General features: G+C 25.4%; 3 protein-coding genes across 3 annotated transcripts; 1 reads left to right on the top strand and 2 right to left on the bottom strand.

Annotated features, from left to right (window-relative positions):
- The first annotated feature begins 1,210 nt into the window (after positions 1-1,210).
- On the top strand, positions 1,211-2,021 carry LOC127080980 (uncharacterized). Its single transcript, XM_051021265.1, has 2 exons — positions 1,211-1,395; positions 1,563-2,021. Exons 1-2 carry the CDS (start codon positions 1,261-1,263, stop codon positions 2,019-2,021), a joined length of 594 nt encoding a protein of 197 aa, XP_050877222.1. The 5' UTR covers positions 1,211-1,260.
- Positions 2,022-2,740: 719 nt separating this feature from the next.
- LOC127080979 (non-specific lipid-transfer protein-like) lies at positions 2,741-3,333 on the bottom strand. The gene is made up of 2 exons (XM_051021264.1): positions 2,978-3,333; positions 2,741-2,750 (listed from the first exon to the last, which is right to left on the bottom strand). Exons 1-2 carry the CDS (start codon positions 3,331-3,333, stop codon positions 2,741-2,743), a joined length of 366 nt encoding a protein of 121 aa, XP_050877221.1.
- A 3,518-nt stretch (positions 3,334-6,851) lies between these two features.
- Positions 6,852-7,444, bottom strand: LOC127080978 (non-specific lipid-transfer protein). The gene is made up of 2 exons (XM_051021263.1): positions 7,089-7,444; positions 6,852-6,861 (listed from the first exon to the last, which is right to left on the bottom strand). Exons 1-2 carry the CDS (start codon positions 7,442-7,444, stop codon positions 6,852-6,854), a joined length of 366 nt encoding a protein of 121 aa, XP_050877220.1.
- Between the last annotated feature and the right edge of the window lie 11,280 nt (positions 7,445-18,724).

Raw genomic sequence — 18,724 nt, 5'->3', positions numbered from 1 at the left:
CCATGTCTACGACCTCTCAACATTTTATGCCACTGTAGTCATCTATGGGGTATCCTCCCCCACAGACTCAGGTAGATCCCATGACCATGGGTTCACAGCCTTTTCTCTCGCTACTATCATCCCATGGTTATCCTATGGCCCAACTTGGGAACCCATCCTTTATTAGCCCATCTGGGAACCCATCATTTATTAGCCCATCTGGGAACCCATCCTTTATTAGCCCATCTGGGACTTCATCATACCATCAGACTGGGGGATCTAGTTTTCCTCATCCCTCACAGGTACCCCCACCCTTCATGCAGTCTGGGATCTTTCCAGATCCCACACAGGTACCTCTGTCGTCCCAGCATCCCACAAACACACCATCATCATCCACGCTTTCGAGGTCCCACACCCCACCTACCACACACATGCCCTCATCATCCACGCATCATGGGGGATCTCGCACCCCACACCCACCACGTGCCACAGATATACCCGTGCCTGAGGAGCAGGAGGAGCAGGATGACCAGGAGCAGCAGGATGACCATGTTTTAGAGCAACCAACTGCAAATCCCACAGAGTATGAGATGATTGATGGCAGATATTTTATTGAGCCATGTGGAAAATCGTAAGTATCTAATTTATAAATTTTATTTAGTATACATGTTTCCATGTTTCCATGTTTATAATTAACACTTATTCAAATTGTTGTTTAGTTTCTCTCCGAGTAGGCCAGCTGCACAGTGTGTAAAACATGTGATTCAACAAATGTATAAAAAAGCTTGGAAGTCATTCAAAGAACTTTCCAAGGATGAGAAAGATGAATGGTTTGATAAATTTAAGGTAAAATAAATTTTATTGTTGTTATTTTAATTAGTTATTTTATTGTAATATATTATCTAACACTTATCTAACAATTTTTTTGAATGTCATACAACATTGTAGGAAAAGTGTACGTGGAATGTAATGGATGAATATATGATTAGAAAAAATTATCGGGGAAGAACATCTGTCCGACTTTCTGACATGCTTAGGCGTGTCAGACTTGATTGGGAAGAACGAAATATTCGTCCCAACTGGATAGGCAAGGAAGTATTTGACGAACTTCTTGCCTATTGGGCTACCGATAATTTTAAAGCTAAATCTCAAAAAGCAAAAGACATGAGAGCATCCGAAAGGGGGGTTGCCTTAATGCTACAGGAAGTATAAGCATTGGAGAACATGCAAAACGGATGGTAAAAATTATAACTACGGTTTAAAATTATATTTTGATTTATTATGTGTTTAATTAAATTTATTTATATTAATCAGACTAAGGCACAAGGAAGACCCCCCCGACTTAATGAGTTGTTTGTGAAGACCCGTACAAAAAAATCGGGGGATTTGGTTGATGATCGGTCGAGAAGAACTATAGTAAGTTGTTTCTATTTTATTTTTTTTTGTTAAAATTCTATCAATTTTGTGGCGTGAATTTCACGTGGTAATAATGTTTGTGGCATGAATTTCATGTGGCAACAATATATGTGGGATTCTTTTCATGTCACAACTGTATCTAATTATTTTATTTGTTGTATGTGTAGGAGGAGTATCAAAGATTGCTCACACAATTTCTAGTTGAAAATCCTCAATATACACCTGTTGGTTCTAATCCGCTTGATCCACGCGTGGATATGTATATTTGGAGCTTAGTCACTGGAGGGAAGGGACGTAATGGGTGTTTTTTTGGTGTTGGTCCTTTGGCTGGCAACTACAGAACCGGAGATAGAACTTTATTTGATAGAGTTGCAAGTGGGGAAGGAACGTCCCGTCCAACACAATTGACACCTGAAATGATGGAAACGGTGAGGCAACTGGCTCTAACAGAGGCTAGACGAGAGACGGCGGAGCGTGAGGCGGCGTTAAAGGCCGAATTAGAGGAAATGAAAAAAAGACAACACGATATGGAGGAGCAAATGAGACAATTTATGCAGTCCATGAGTAGAAATCAAAATCAAAGAACAAGTGAAGACGATGAAGATGACGACGAATTTGATGTGTAATATTTATTTAGTTTTAAATATTAATTTTTGTATAAATAATTACTTTGCTATTTTTATAATACATTTTCATATGTGTAATTTTAATTTAAAAATATTTCACTTAATTATTAATTATTCTATATTTTATTATTTATTAATTATTTTATCTTTTATTAATAATATAATTTAATAATAACAATATATTTTATCTTTTATTTTAATTTTGTTTTTAAGTTGTGAAGTGTAAATCACGTGGGTAATTTGCCACGTGATTTTCATGTGGCAACATACCATCCATTTTCAAATGTTGTGACGTGATATTCATGTGGCAAAGTTGTGTCATGAATATCACGTGGCAAAGTTTAAGCGCAGAAGGAAGTTAATTCACAATGTTGCGACGTGATTTGCCTTTGGCAAATTAGCGACGTGTTTATCACGTCACAAAAAGTTGCCACACGCGTTCCAGCGACGTGAATCAACACGTCGCTATTTTTGACTAGTGAAGTGATTTTCACCTTTGCCACGTGATAATCATGTGGCAGGGGGGAGTTTTTCTTGTAGTGATAGCCAAAAAGAAGAAGAGAATAACTAAATCAAAATAATTTTTAAAAAATACATTACGAGAGTGACAACTTCAACTTAAGTAAAAAGAGAAAATACATATACTAATGGAATTAAGAATTTCTTAATACAATTATTTTATATATCTTTGCGATAAACACCGTCCCCGTGAAATAGATTTATTGAACCCTGCACAAAAAACAAATAATGGTGATAAAATTATTTAAATATTCAATCAATTAATACTATGCATAGTTGATTTCATGGAGGAGACGTATGTTTTAGGCGATAAGGACGTAAACATTTTCATTTATTTTAATTTAAAAAATAAAAATATTTACCTCAAACATTAAACTCTTATAAAAAATATGCATCTCATATTTTTATATCAAGTATTATGAAGAAATATTACTTACGTGTTGCAATCAATGCTAGGATCAAAAGGAACCGACAGAGTAATGTTACAAAGTTGTGGTAGTTGTTTTGATTTGTCAAGTTTAACTCCAAATCTCGATGCTGCGGGTTTGAGACAATTGCAAACATCCCTTCGAATCGGGGTGGTGTTGGCCTTTTGATTTAAACTATTTGCTCCATCACAACAGTTTTTAGGTGGTGTAGCACTACCAGTTCCTTGCAAAAAGGGAAGACATGGCAACAAGGACAAAAGAGCCTCGGGGCATGTAATGTCGTCAATTTGACGTGCTTCAAATTTTGATACCATCATTCCTAGAACCACCACAACCATGAAAAGAGAAACATATTTCTTCTCCATCATCATAATTTTAATATGTGTATGCTTATAATTTTTATGTAGAATGTGTTAATGATTTATCTCCGCAGTATGCCTTAATTTATAGGCATGGTACTATATCATTGTATTGTAATTTGTTAGGGGCTTCTTTGTTTCTATGTTGGTTTATTAAAGTAACGATTAATTAGTAATTTATTATTTCATTTATCTTTTTATTTGTATAATAGGAATAATTATGAACTTTTATATGCAATAATCACTAAATGTACAAAATTAGTATAATTTTTAAGATATTTAATTCTAACTATTAAATATTTTAATAATATATTTGATTCACAAATCTTGTCAAAGTTTTATTTTTATACTCTCCCTTGTGTTGCACATGATCGGAACTCTAATTTAAAATTATTAGATCAGTGAAAATTAATAGACAATTCTGAAAAGGTTTATAAGAATTCAAACAAGAAAAGTAACAAAATAATTTAAAGCAATTAAAACTCAATAGGATTAAAATTATAAATTATTGCATCTTTATAATTTAAAATAAGAGATAAGAAAATTTATAACAATAATAGTCAAACTATTAACCATTTTACTATTATACCAAATGTTATTTTACTTTTTGATTAATGAGTACCAAATTATAACTCTTATCAATAAGCAAGTACATCTTTAAATATTTAATCAAAACTAAGTACTTCAAAAGTAGATTTCTATTTTTTAACAGTGAAAGAAACAAAAATGGTTATAATTAATCTTTTGATATAAACCTTAATGGAGAGTAAAATAATGATCATAATTTATTTTATTTATGGGTATTTAATTTTTATTTTTGTTGAAAAAGCTTACTGCTTTAACCTAGAGATACTCATTTAAATTTCTTCATATTGGATTTCATATGACCATTAATTTTATCTTAATTAATAAAATTTTCTATCTTTTGTCGATTTTATAAGAGTATGTAAATTTATTTTCGATCTTACTCATTGAAAAAAATGTTTATATCCAAGATTCAACATATGATTTACATGACCGTGGTTTACTTTCGTTGTTTTATTCAAATTATCTAGTCGATATTTCTTTATAGTAAATTTAATCGAGCTTGCATTGTAATGTATTTTCAATTTTATTTTTTCTTAAGTCTTATTTTTGTTTTATAATAAAATTATAATATACAGTTTGTTAAAAATAATGTAAAAGGTTTGAAAACTAATCGTTTTTAAATGGAAATTAAATTATTGATTGATATTGTAACCATTTCCTGTTTAAGATCTTTAACTGATTAATGATTAGTTTGTAAAGGATAGGTTTTACAAAAATATATTATATGATTCAAAAATTTATTACTTTTTGTAGGAATATTATTTGTATGAAAAATTAAGAAATTTAAAATAAATACAAAATCAATATCATGAAATGATAATAAAAATGAAAATAGAAAAATATATTAAAGTTTCAATAAATTCATCATGCAAAAATAGGTTATCTACCTTTTAAAAAAATCAATTTAACACTCATATGAAATTATTTGAATTAAAATAATGAATCACGATTTAAAAAAATAAAATATATAGATGGTTGAAACATATTTATTTAATAATTTATTTGATAATTTTTTGTATAAAAGAACAAGTTATTATCTTTTTTCAGTAAAATATTTAAAATTAGAAAATTTATTATAAATTAACATAAAAAATATATTTAAAGTAATGTAACAAACATATTTATGATTAATATTATTTTATCTTGTTTTATTTTAAGCACTGTTTAGAATTCATGTGATAATCAAGACACACATTGTTCGTATTTCATGACCAACAACCCAAATCTTTTAAATAAAATTAAAATTAAAACGCTCTAATTAGTTTCATATATGTGTATATACTACTTTTTAATACTAAGTGTTTTAAATGGTATAAGAATACATGCAATAACATTGTAGAAATATTTTTTTTCATAATCTTCTCGTTAAGTCGTGTGAAACTATTGAAGTGGTTATATTTATAATATTTAACTCTTGATAACATCTACACCATTGTTGTTTAGAGGTATAAACTTAATCTCATTAAAAAAAATCATGTTGTATTATAAAATAATTTATGATTTTTTTAATCATAAACAAGGTAGTCGGGAGGGAAATCGGGTGAGAATGATATTGTGAAAAATATTTATATTTGATATATCACGAAAAAGTCATAACAACATGACTAAAATGATGGAGGGATAAGTTAAATAAGACTCACTTAGACTTGAGATCAGTAACAAAATGTTGGTTCCTGAAATCACAAATATCAATATAGATATCTTACAAAAACAAGCCACATTACTCAATTTTTGATTAAAAACAAAAAAATGGTTATCGATGTGATTGGAGAAGTTAAGAGTGGTTCAATTTTTTTATGATGATTGTTCAAAAACAGATCTTAAAGAACTATGTAGATCTAAATCTTACCATTCATAAAACATATATAAACATAGAAAATATAATTCCCTGTTGTAGGATTTAGTGGACACCTTCTATTTAACGGTTGAAGATAATATTATTTAAAAATTCCATCAAAAGATATTCTAAGATGCAAAAATAATAATATATATATTATAAAATATATTTGAAAATGTAGTCAACAAGGATGATAAGATGTAGAGTGGAAAACTTCAAAAAACTAATTATATTTTAATTTTAAGTCAAAAACATCAAGCTAGTGATGGTGGAATCCTTCGCATAAAAGTTAATAATGAATAGTGCGTATTGGTAAATATTTGGACTACAATAATATGTCGTTGATAATACTAATTTTAAACGTAGTTCTAACCGGATGTACAAATTTATTTTGCTAGGTTTGGTTTATGTCCTACAAGATTTCTCATAAAATATATAGATATATAATAATATCCTTTATTTGAAATAAATAGATTCAATATAAAAAAAAAATAGGTTTGAATTAAGGGAAAATTAACACGAAAATAATCTTATAGATGAATTCAAAGGTAATTGTATTAAATTTAAATGGTTTAAACAGTTTCACAAATATAATTGATTAACAATGTAAATTATCATTGCACAAATATTATACACAAACAATATCTTTTTATTAAGTTTCTATCATTTAGTTCTTTTATCTACAAAAATATATGTTCGTAGTTTAAATTTATTTTATTAGTTTTTTATTTGGTTGAGTCTTTTTAACACGTATTTAAATGAGACTTTGTTAACAAGTTTTATAATTTAATTTCTAGAATAACTTAAAAAGCTTAAAATTGTAGTGCTAGTATATGACCTATTAGACCATAAATGTGGATGTATGAGTTTTAACAATTAACACTATTTTTTAATCTTTTCTAGTTATTAGGTGTGTTGGACAATAGCCAAAAAGAAGAAGAGAATAACTAAATCAAAATAATTTTTAAAAAATACATTACGAGAGTGACAACTTCAACTTAAGTAAAAAGAGAAAATACATATACTAATGGAATTAAGAATTTCTTAATACAATTATTTTATATATCTTTGCGATAAACACCGTCCCCGTGAAATAGATTTATTGAACCCTGCACAAAAAACAAATAATGGTTATAAAATTATTTAAATATTCAATCAATTAATACTATGCATAGTTGATTTCATGGAGGAGACGTATGTTTTAGGCTATAAGGACGTAAACATTTTCATTTATTTTAATTTAAAAAATAAAAATATTTACCTCAAACATTAAACTCTTATAAAAAATATGCATCTCATATTTTTATATCAAGTATTATGAAGAAATATTACTTACGTGTTGCAATCAATGTTAGGATCAAAAGGAACCGACAGAGTAATGTTACAAAGTTGTGGTAGTTGTTTTGATTTGTCAGGTTTAACTCCAAATCTCGATGCTGCGGGTTTGAGACAATTGCAAACATCCCTTCGAATCGGGGTGGTGTTTGCCTTTTGATTTAAAGTATTTGCTCCATCACAACAGTTTTTAGGTGGTGTAGCACCTCCAGTTCCTTGCAAAAAGGGAAGACATGGCAACAAGGACAAAAGAGCCTCGGGGCATGTAATGTCGTCAATTTGACGTGCTTCAAATTTTGATACCATCATTCCTAGAACCACCACAACCATGAAAAGAGAAACATATTTCTTCTCCATCATCATAATTTTAATATGTGTATGCTTATAATTTTTATGTAGAATGTGTTAATGATTTATCTCCGCAGTATGCCTTAATTTATAGGCATGGTACTATATCATTGTATTGTAATTTGTTAGGGGCTTCTTTGTTTCTATGTTGGTTTATTAAAGTAACGATTAATTAGTAATTTATTATTTCAATTATCTTTTTATTTGTATAATAGGAATAATTATGAACTTTTATATGCAATAATCACTAAATGTACAAAATTAGTATAATCTTTAAGATATTTAATTCTAACTATTAAATATTTTAATAATATATTTGATTCACAAATCTTGTCAAAGTTTTATTTTTATACTCTCCGTTGTGTTGCACATGATCGGAACTCTAATTTAAAATTATTAGATCAGTGAAAATTAATAGACAATTCTGAAAAGGTTTATAAGAATTCAAACAAGAAAAGTAACAAAATAATTTAAAGCAATTAAAACTCAATAGGATTAAAATTATAAATTATTGCATCTTTATAATTTAAAATAAGAGATAAGAAAATTTATAACAATAATAGTCAAACTATTAACCATTTTACTATTATACCAAATGTTATTTTACTTTTTGATTAATGAGAACCAAATTATAGCTCTTATCAATAAGCAAGTACATCTTTAAATATTTAATCAAAACTAAGTACTTCAAAAGTAGATTTCTATTTTTTAACAGTGAAAGAAACAAAAATGGTTATAATTAATCTTTTGATATAAACCTTAATGGAGAGTAAAATAATGATCATAATTTATTTTATTTATGGGTATTTAATTTTTATTTTTGTTGAAAAAGCTTACTGCTTTAACCTAGAGATACTCATTTAAATTTCTTCATATTGGATTTCATATGACCATTAATTTTATCTTAATTAATAAAATTTTCTACCTTTTGTCGATTTTATAAGAGTATGTAAATTTATTTTCGATCTTACTCATTGAAAAAAATGTTTATATCCAAGATTCAACATATGATTTACATGACCGTGGTTTACTTTCGTTGTTTTATTCAAATTATCTAGTCGATATTTCTTTATAGTAAATTTAATCGAGCTTGCATTGTAATGTATTTTCAATTTTATTTTTCCTTAAGTATTATTTTTGTTTTATAATAAAATTATAATATACAGTTTGTTAAAAATAATGTAAAAGGTTTGAAAACTAATCGTTTTTAAATGGAAATTAAATTATTGATTGATATTGTAACCATTTCCTATTTAAGATCTTTAACTGATTAATGATTAGTTTGTAAAGGATAGGTTTTACAAAAATATATTATATGAATCAAAAATTTATTACTTTTTGTAGGAATATTATTTGTATGAAAAATTAAGAAATTTAAAATAAATACAAAATCAATATCATGAAATGATAATAAAAATGAAAATAGAAAAATATATTAAAGTTTCAATAAATTCATCATGCAAAAATAGGTTATCTACCTTTTAAAAAAATCAATTTAACACTCATATGAAATTATTTGAATTAAAATAATGAATCACGATTTAAAAAATAAATATATAGATGGTTGAAACATATTTATTTAATAATTTATTTGATAATTTTTTGTATAAAAGAACAAGTTATTATCTTTTTCAGTAAAATATTTAAAATTAGAAAATTCATTATAAATTAACATAAAAAATATATTTAAAGTAATGTAACAAACATATTTATGATTAATATTATTTTATCTTGTTTTATTTTAAGCACTGTTTAGAATTCATGTGATAATCAAGACACACTTTGTTCGTATTTCATGACCAACAACCCAAATCTTTTAAATAAAATTAAAATTAAAACGCTCTAATTAGTTTCATATATGTGTATATACTACTTTTTAATACTAAGTGTTTTAAATGGTATAAGAATACATGCAATAACATTGTAGAAATATTTTTTTTCATAATCTTCTCGTTAAGTCGTGTGAAACTATTGAAGTGGTTATATTTATAATATTTAACTCTTGATAACATCTACACCATTGTTGTTTAGAGGTATAAACTTAATCTCATTAAAAAAAATCATGTTGTATTATAAAATAATTTATGATTTTTTTAATCATAAACAAGGTAGTCGGGAGGGAAATCGGGTGAGAATGATATTGTGGAAAATATTTATATTTGATATATCACGAAAAAGTCAAAACTCACTTAGACTTGAGATCAGTAACAAAATGTTGGTTCCTGAAATCACAAATATCAATATAGATATCTTACAAAAACAAGCCACATTACTCAATTTTTGATTAAAAACAAAAAAATGGTTATCGATGTGATTGGAGAAGTTAAGAGTGGTTCAATTTTTTTATGATGATTGTTCAAAAACAGATCTTAAAGAACTATGTAGATCTAAATCTTACCATTCATAAAACATATATAAACATAGAAAATATAATTCCCTGTTGTAGGATTTAGTGGACACCTTCTATTTAACTGTTGAAGATCATATTATTAAAAAATTCCATCAAAAGATATTCTAAGATGCAAAAATAATAATATATATATTATAAAATATATTTGAAAATGTAGTCAACTAGGATGATAAGATGTAGAGTGGAAAACTTCAAAAAACTAATTATATTTTAATTTTAAGTCAAAAACATCAAGCTAGAGATGGTGGAATCCTTCGCATAAAAGTTAATAATGAATAGTGCGTATTGGTAAATATTTGGACTACAATAATATGTCGTTGATAATACTAATTTTAAACGTAGTTCTAACCGGATGTACAAATTTATTTTGCTAGGTTTGGTTTATGTCCTACAAGATTTCTCATAAAAGATAGATATATAATAATATCCTTTATTTAAAATAAATTGATTCAATATAAAAAAAAAATAGGTTTGAATTAAGGGAAAATTAACACGAAAATAATCTTATAGATGAATTCAAAGGTAATTATATTAAATTTAAATGGTTTAAACAGTTTCACAAATATAATTGATTAACAATGTAAATTATCATTGCACAAATATTATACACAAACAATATCTTTTTATTAAGTTTCTATCATTTAGTTGTTTTATCTACAAAAATATATGTTCCTAGTTTAAATTTATTTTATTAGTTTTTTATTTGGTTGAGTTTTTTTAACACGTATTTAAATGAGACTTTGTTAACAAGTTTTATAATTTAATTTCTAGAATAACTTAAAAAGCTTAAAATTGTAGTGCTAGTATATGACCTATTAGACCATAAATGTGGATGTATGAGTTTTAACAATTAACACTATTTTTAATCTTTTCTAGTTATTAGGTGTGTTGGACAATAGCCAAAAAGAAGAATAGAATAACTAAATCAAAATAATTTTTAAAAAATACATCACGAGAGTGACAACTTCTACTTAAGTAAAAAGAGAAAATACATATACTAATGGAATTAAGAATTTCTTAATACAATTATTTTATATATCTTTGCGATAAACACCGTCCCCGTGAAATAGATTTATTGAACCCTGCACAAAAAACAAATAATGGTTATAAAATTATTTAAATATTCAATCAAATAATACTATGCATAGTTGATTTCATGGAGGAGACGTATGTTTTAGGCGATAAGGACGTAAACATTTTCATTTATTTTAATTTAAAAAATAAAAATATTTACCTCAAACATTAAACTCTTATAAAAAATATGCATCTCATATTTTTATATCAAGTATTATGAAGAAATATTACTTACGTGTTGCAATCAATGCTAGGATCAAAAGGAACCGACAGAGTAATGTTACAAAGTTGTGGTAGTTGTTTTGATTTGTCAGGTTTAACTCCAAATCTCGATGCTGCGGGTTTGAGACAATTGCAAACATCCCTTCAATCGGGTGGTGTTGGCCTTTTGATTTAAACTATTTGCTCCATCACAACAGTTTTTAGGTGGTGTAGCACCTCCAGTTCCTTGCAAAAGGGAAGACATGGCAACAAGGACAAAAGAGCCTCGGGGCATGTAATGTCGTCAATTTGACGTGCTTCAAATTTTGATACCATCATTCCTAGAACCACCACAACCATGAAAAGAGAAACATATTTCTTCTCCATCATCATAATTTTAATATGTGTATGCTTATAATTTTTATGTAGAATGTGTTAATGATTTATCTCCGCAGTATGCCTTAATTTATAGGCATGGTACTATATCATTGTATTGTAATTTGTTAGGGGCTTCTTTGTTTCTATGTTGGTTTATTAAAGTAACGATTAATTAGTAATTTATTATTTCATTTATCTTTTTATTTGTATAATAGGAATAATTATGAACTTTTATATGCAATAATCACTAAATGTACAAAATTAGTATAATCTTTAAGATATTTAATTCTAACTATTAAATATTTTAATAATATATTTGATTCACAAATCTTGTCAAAGTTTTATTTTTATACTCTCCCTTGTGTTGCACATGATCGGAACTCTAATTTAAAATTATTAGATCAGTGAAAATCAATAGACAATTCTGAAAAGGTTTATAAGAATTCAAACAAGAAAAGTAACAAAATAATTTAAAGCAATTAAAACTCAATAGGATTAAAATTATAAATTATTGCATCTTTATAATTTAAAATAAGAGATGAGAAAATTTATAACAATAATAGTCAAACTATTAACCATTTTACTATTATACCAAATGTTATTTTACTTTTTGATTAATGAGTACCAAATTATAGCTCTTATCAATAAGCAAGTACATCTTTAAATATTTAATCAAAACTAAGTACTTCAAAAGTAGATTTCTATTTTTTAACAGTGAAAGAAACAAAAATGGTTATAATTAATCTTTTGATATAAACCTTAATGGAGAGTAAAATAATGATCATAATTTATTTTATTTATGGGTATTTAATTTTTATTTTTGTTGAAAAAGCTTACTGCTTTAACCTAGAGATACTCATTTAAATTTCTTCATATTGGATTTCATATGACCATTAATTTTATCTTAATTAATAAAATTTTCTACCTTTTGTCGATTTTATAAGAGTATGTAAATTTATTTTCGATCTTACTCATTGAAAAAAATGTTTATATCCAAGATTCAACATATGATTTACATGACCGTGGTTTACTTTCGTTGTTTTATTCAAATTATCTAGTCGATATTTCTTTATAGTAAATTTAATCGAGCTTGCATTGTAATGTATTTTCAATTTTATTTTTCCTTAAGTATTATTTTTGTTTTATAATAAAATTATAATATACAGTTTGTTAAAAATAATGTAAAAGGTTTGAAAACTAATCGTTTTTAAATGGAAATTAAATTATTGATTGATATTGTAACCATTTCCTATTTAAGATCTTTAACTGATTAATGATTAGTTTGTAAAGGATAGGTTTTACAAAAATATATTATATGAATCAAAAATTTATTACTTTTTGTAGGAATATTATTTGTATGAAAAATTAAGAAATTTAAAATAAATACAAAATCAATATCATGAAATGATAATAAAAATGAAAATAGAAAAATATATTAAAGTTTCAATAAATTCATCATGCAAAAATAGGTTATCTACCTTTTAAAAAAATCAATTTAACACTCATATGAAATTATTTGAATTAAAATAATGAATCACGATTTAAAAAATAAAATATATAGATGGTTGAAACATATTTATTTAATAATTTATTTGATAATTTTTTGTATAAAAGAACAAGTTATTATTTTTTTCAGTAAAATATTTAAAATTAGAAAATTTATTATAAATTAACATAAAAAAAATATTTAAAGTAATGTAACAAACATATTTATGATTAATATTATTTTATCTTGTTTTATTTTAAGCACTGTTTAGAATTCATGTGATAATCAAGACACACATTGTTCGTATTTCATGACCAACAACCCAAATCTTTTAAATAAAATTAAATTAAAACGCTCTAATTAGTTTCATATATGTGTATATACTACTTTTTAATACTAAGTGTTTTAAATGGTATAAGAATACATGCAATAACATTGTAGAAATATTTTTTTTCATAATCTTCTCGTTAAGTCGTGTGAAACTATTGAAGTGGTTATATTTATAATATTTAACTCTTGATAACATCTACACCATTGTTGTTTAGAGGTATAAACTTAATCTCATTAAAAAAATCATGTTGTATTATAAATAATTTATGATTTTTTTAATCATAAACAAGGTAGTCGGGAGGGAAATCGGGTGAGAATGATATTGTGGAAAATATTTATATTTGATATATCACAAAAAAGTCAAAACAACATGACTAAAATGATGGAGGGATAAGTTAAATAAGACTCACTTAGACTTGAGATCAGTAACAAAATGTTGGTTCCTGAAATCACAAATATCAATATAGATATCTTACAAAAACAAGCCACATTACTCAATTTTTGATTAAAAACAAAAAATGGTTATCGATGTGATTGGAGAAGTTAAGAGTGGTTCAATTTTTTTATGATGATTGTTCAAAAACAGATCTTAAAGAACTATGTAGATCTAAATCTTACCATTCATAAAACATATATAAACATAGAAAATATAATTCCCTGTTGTAGGATTTAGTGGACACCTTCTATTTAACTGTTGAAGATAATATTATTAAAAAATTCCATCAAAGATATTCTAAGATGCAAAAATAATAATATATATATTATAAAATATATTTGAAAATGTAGTCAACTAGGATGATAAGATGTAGAGTGGAAAACTTCAAAAAACTAATTATATTTTAATTTTAAGTCAAAAACATCAAGCTAGTGATGGTGGAATCCTTCGCATAAAAGTTAATAATGAATAGTGCGTATTGGTAAATATTTGGACTACAATAATATGTCGTTGATAATACTAATTTTAAACGTAGTTCTAACCGGATGTACAAATTTATTTTGCTAGGTTTGGTTTATGTCCTACAAGATTTCTCATAAAAGATAGATATATAATAATATCCTTTATTTAAAATAAATTGATTCAATATAAAAAAAAATAGGTTTGAATTAAGGGAAAATTAACACGAAAATAATCTTATAGATGAATTCAAAGGTAATTATATTAAATTTAAATGGTTTAAAACAGTTTCACAAATATAATTGATTAACAATGTAAATTATCATTGCACAAATATTATACACAAACAATATCTTTTTATTAAGTTTCTATCATTTAGTTGTTTTATCTACAAAAATATATGTTCCTAGTTTAAATTTATTTTATTAGTTTTTTATTTGGTTGAGTTTTTTAACACGTATTTAAATGAGACTTTGTTAACAAGTTTTATGATTTAATTTCTAGAATAACTTAAAAAGCTTAAAATTGTAGTGCTAGTATATGACCTATTAGACCATAAATGTGGATGTATGAGTTTTAACAATTAACACTATTTTTTAATCTTTTCTAGTTATTAGGTGTGTTGGACAATAGCCAAAAAGAAGAGAGAATAACTAAATCAAAATAATTTTTAAAAAATACATCACGAGAGTGACAACTTCAACTTAAGTAAAAAGAGAAAATACATATACTATGGAATTAAGAATTTCTTAATACAATTATTTTATATATCTTTGCGATAAACACCGTCCCCGTGAAATAGATTTATTGAACCCTGCACAAAAACAAATAATGGTTATAAAATTATTTAAATATTCAATCAAATAATACTATGCATAGTTGATTTCATGGAGGAGACGTATGTTTTAGGCGATAAGGACGTAAACATTTTCATTTATTTTATTTAAAAAAAAAAATATTTACCTCAAACATTAAACTCTTATAAAAATATGCATCTCATATTTTTTATCAAGTATTATGAAGAAATATTACTTACGTGTTGCAATCAATGCTAGGATCAAAAGGAACCGACAGAGTAATGTTACAAAGTTGTGGTAGTTGTTTTGATTTGTCAGGTTTAACTCCAAATCTCGATGCTGCGGGTTTGAGACAATTGCAAACATCCCTTCGAATCGGGGTGGTGTGGCCTTTTGATTTAAACTATTTGCTCCATCACAACAGTTTTTAGGTGGTGTAGCACCTCCAGTTCCTTGCAAAAAGGAAGACATGGCAACAAGGACAAAAGAGCCTCGGGCATGTAATGTCGTCAATTTGACGGCTTCAAATTTTGATACCATCATTCCTAGAACCACACAACCATGAAAAGAGAAACATATTTCTTCTCCATCATCATAATTTTAATATGTGTATGCTTATAATTTTTATGTAGAATGTGTTAATGATTTATCTCCGCAGTATGCCTTAATTTATAGGCATGGTACTATATCATTGTATTGTAATTTGTTAGGGCTTCTTCTTTGTTCTATGTTGGTTTATTAAAGTAACGATTAATTAGTAATTTATTATTTCATTTATCTTTTTATTTGTATAATAGGAATAATTATGAACTTTTATATGCAATAATCACTAAATGTACAAAATTAGTATAATCTTTAAGATATTTAATTCTAACTATTAAATATTTTAATAATAATATTTGATTCACAAATCTTGTCAAAGTTTTATTTTTATACTCTCCCTTGTGTTGCACATGATCGGAACTCTAATTTAAAATTATTAGATCAGTGAAAATTAATAGACAATTCTGAAAAGGTTTATAAGAATTCAAACAAGAAAAGTAACAAAATAATTTAAAGCAATTAAAACTCAATAGGATTAAAATTATAATTATTGCATCTTTATAATTTAAAATAAGAGATAAGAAAATTTATAACAATAATAGTCAAACTATTAACCATTTTACTATTATACCAAATGTTATTTTACTTTTTGATTAATGAGTACCAAATTATAGCTCTTATCAATAAGCAAGTACATCTTTAAATATTTAATCAAAACTAAGTACTTCAAAAGTAGATTTCTATTTTTTTAACAGTGAAAGAAACAAAAATGGTTATAATTAATCTTTTGATATAAACCTTAATGGAGAGTAAAATAATGATCATAATTTATTTTATTTATGGGTATTTAATTTTATTTTTGTTGAAAAAGCTTACTGCTTTAACCTAGAGATACTCATTTAAATTTCTTCATATTGGATTTCATATGACCATTAATTTTATCTTAATTAATAAAATTTTCTACCTTTTGTCGATTTTATAAGAGTATGTAAATTTATTTTCGATCTTACTCATTGAAAAAAATGTTTATATCCAAGATTCAACATATGATTTACATGACCGTGGTTTACTTTCGTTGTTTTATTCAAATTATCTAGTCGATATTTCTTTATAGTAAATTTAATCGAGCTTGCATTGTAATGTATTTTCAATTTTATTTTTTCTTAAGTCTTATTTTGTTTTTATAATAAAATTATAATATACAGTTTGTTAAAAATAATGTAAAAGTTTGAAAACTAATCGTTTTTAATGGAAATTAAATTATTGATTGATATTGTAACCATTTCCTATTTAAGATCTTTAACTGATTAATGATTAGTTTGTAAGGATAGGTTTTACAAAAATATTATATGATTCAAAAATTTATTACTTTTTGTAGGAATATTATTTGTATGAAAAATTAAGAAATTTAAATAAATACAAAATCAATATCATGAAATGATAATACAAATGAAATAGAAAAATATATTAAAGTTTCAATAAATTCATCATGCAAAAATAGGTTATCTCCTTTTAAAAAAATCAATTTAACACTCATATGAAATTATTTGAATTAAAATAATGAATCACGATTTAAAAAAATAAATATATAGATGGTTGAAAACATATATTTAATAATTTATTTGATAATTTTTTTGTATAAGAACAAGTTATTATCTTTTTTCAGTAAATATTTAAAATTAGAAAATTCATTATAAATTAACATACAAAAAAATATTTAAAGTAATGTAACAAACATATTTATGATTAATATTATTTTATCTTGTTTTATTTTAAGCACTGTTTAGATTCATGTGATAATCAAGACACACATTGTTCGTATTTCATGACCAACAACCCAAATCTTTTAAATAAAATTAAATTAAAACGCTCTAATTAGTTTCATATATGTGTATATACTACTTTTAATACTAAGTGTTTTAAATGGTATAAGAATACATGCAATAACATTGTAGAAATATTTTTTTCATAATCTTCTCGTTAAGTCGTGGTGAAACTATTGAAGTGGTTATATTTATAATATTTAACTCTTGATAACATCTACACCATTGTTGTTTAGAGGTATAAACTTAATCTCATTAAAAAAATCATGTTGTATTATAAAATAATTTATGATTTTTTTTTAATCATAAACAAGGTAGTCGGGAGGGAAATCGGTGAGAATGATATTGTGGAAAATATTTATATTTGATATATCACAAAAAAGTCAAAACAACATGACTAAAATGATGGAGGGATAGTTAAATAAGACTCACTTAGACTTAGATCAGTAAAAAATGTTGGTTCCTGAAATCACAAATATCAATATGATATCTACAAAAACAAGCCACATTATCCAATTTTGATTAAAAACAAAAAAATGGTTATCGATGTGATTGGAGAAGTTAAGAGTGGTTCAATTTTTTTATGATGATTGTTCAAAACAAGATCTTAAAGAACTATGTAGATCTAAATCTTACCATTCATAAAACATATATAAACATAGAAAATATATTCCCTGTTGTAGGATTTAGTGGACACCTTCTATTTAACTGTTGAAGATAATATTATTAAAAAATTCCATCAAAAGATATTCTAAGATGCAAAAATAATAATATATATATAAAAATATATTTGAAAATGTAGTCAACTAGGATGATAAGATGTAGAGTGGAAAACTTCAAAAAACTAATTATATTTTAATTTTAAGTCAAAAACATCAAGCTAGTGATGGTGGAATCCTTCGCATAAAAGTTAATAATGAATAGTGCGTATTGGTAAATATTGGACTACAATAATATGTCGTTGATAATACTAATTTTAAACGTAGTTCTAACCGGATGTACAAATTTATTTTGCTAGGTTTGGTTTATGTCCTACAAGATTTCTCATAAAATATATATATAAATAGATCCTTTATTTAAAATAATTGATTCAATATAAAAAAAAAAGGTTTGAATTAAGGGAAAATAAACACGAAAATAATCTTATAGATGAATTCAAAGGTAATTGTATTAAATTTAAATGGTTTAAACAGTTTCACAAATATATTGATTACAATGTAAATTATCATTGCACAAATTTATACACAACAATATCTTTTTATTAAGTTTCTATCATTTAGTTCTTTTATCTACAAAAATATATGTTCGTAGTTTAAATTTATTTTATTAGTTTTTATTTTGTTGAGTCTTTT

This window comes from Lathyrus oleraceus, chromosome 5 (assembly GCF_024323335.1).
Source record: "Lathyrus oleraceus cultivar Zhongwan6 chromosome 5, CAAS_Psat_ZW6_1.0, whole genome shotgun sequence".
In the NCBI taxonomy this organism is placed as follows: domain Eukaryota; kingdom Viridiplantae; phylum Streptophyta; class Magnoliopsida; order Fabales; family Fabaceae; genus Lathyrus; species Lathyrus oleraceus.
The sequence above is the reverse complement of the archived record's forward strand: the minus strand, read 5'-3'. Positions and strand labels throughout refer to the sequence as shown.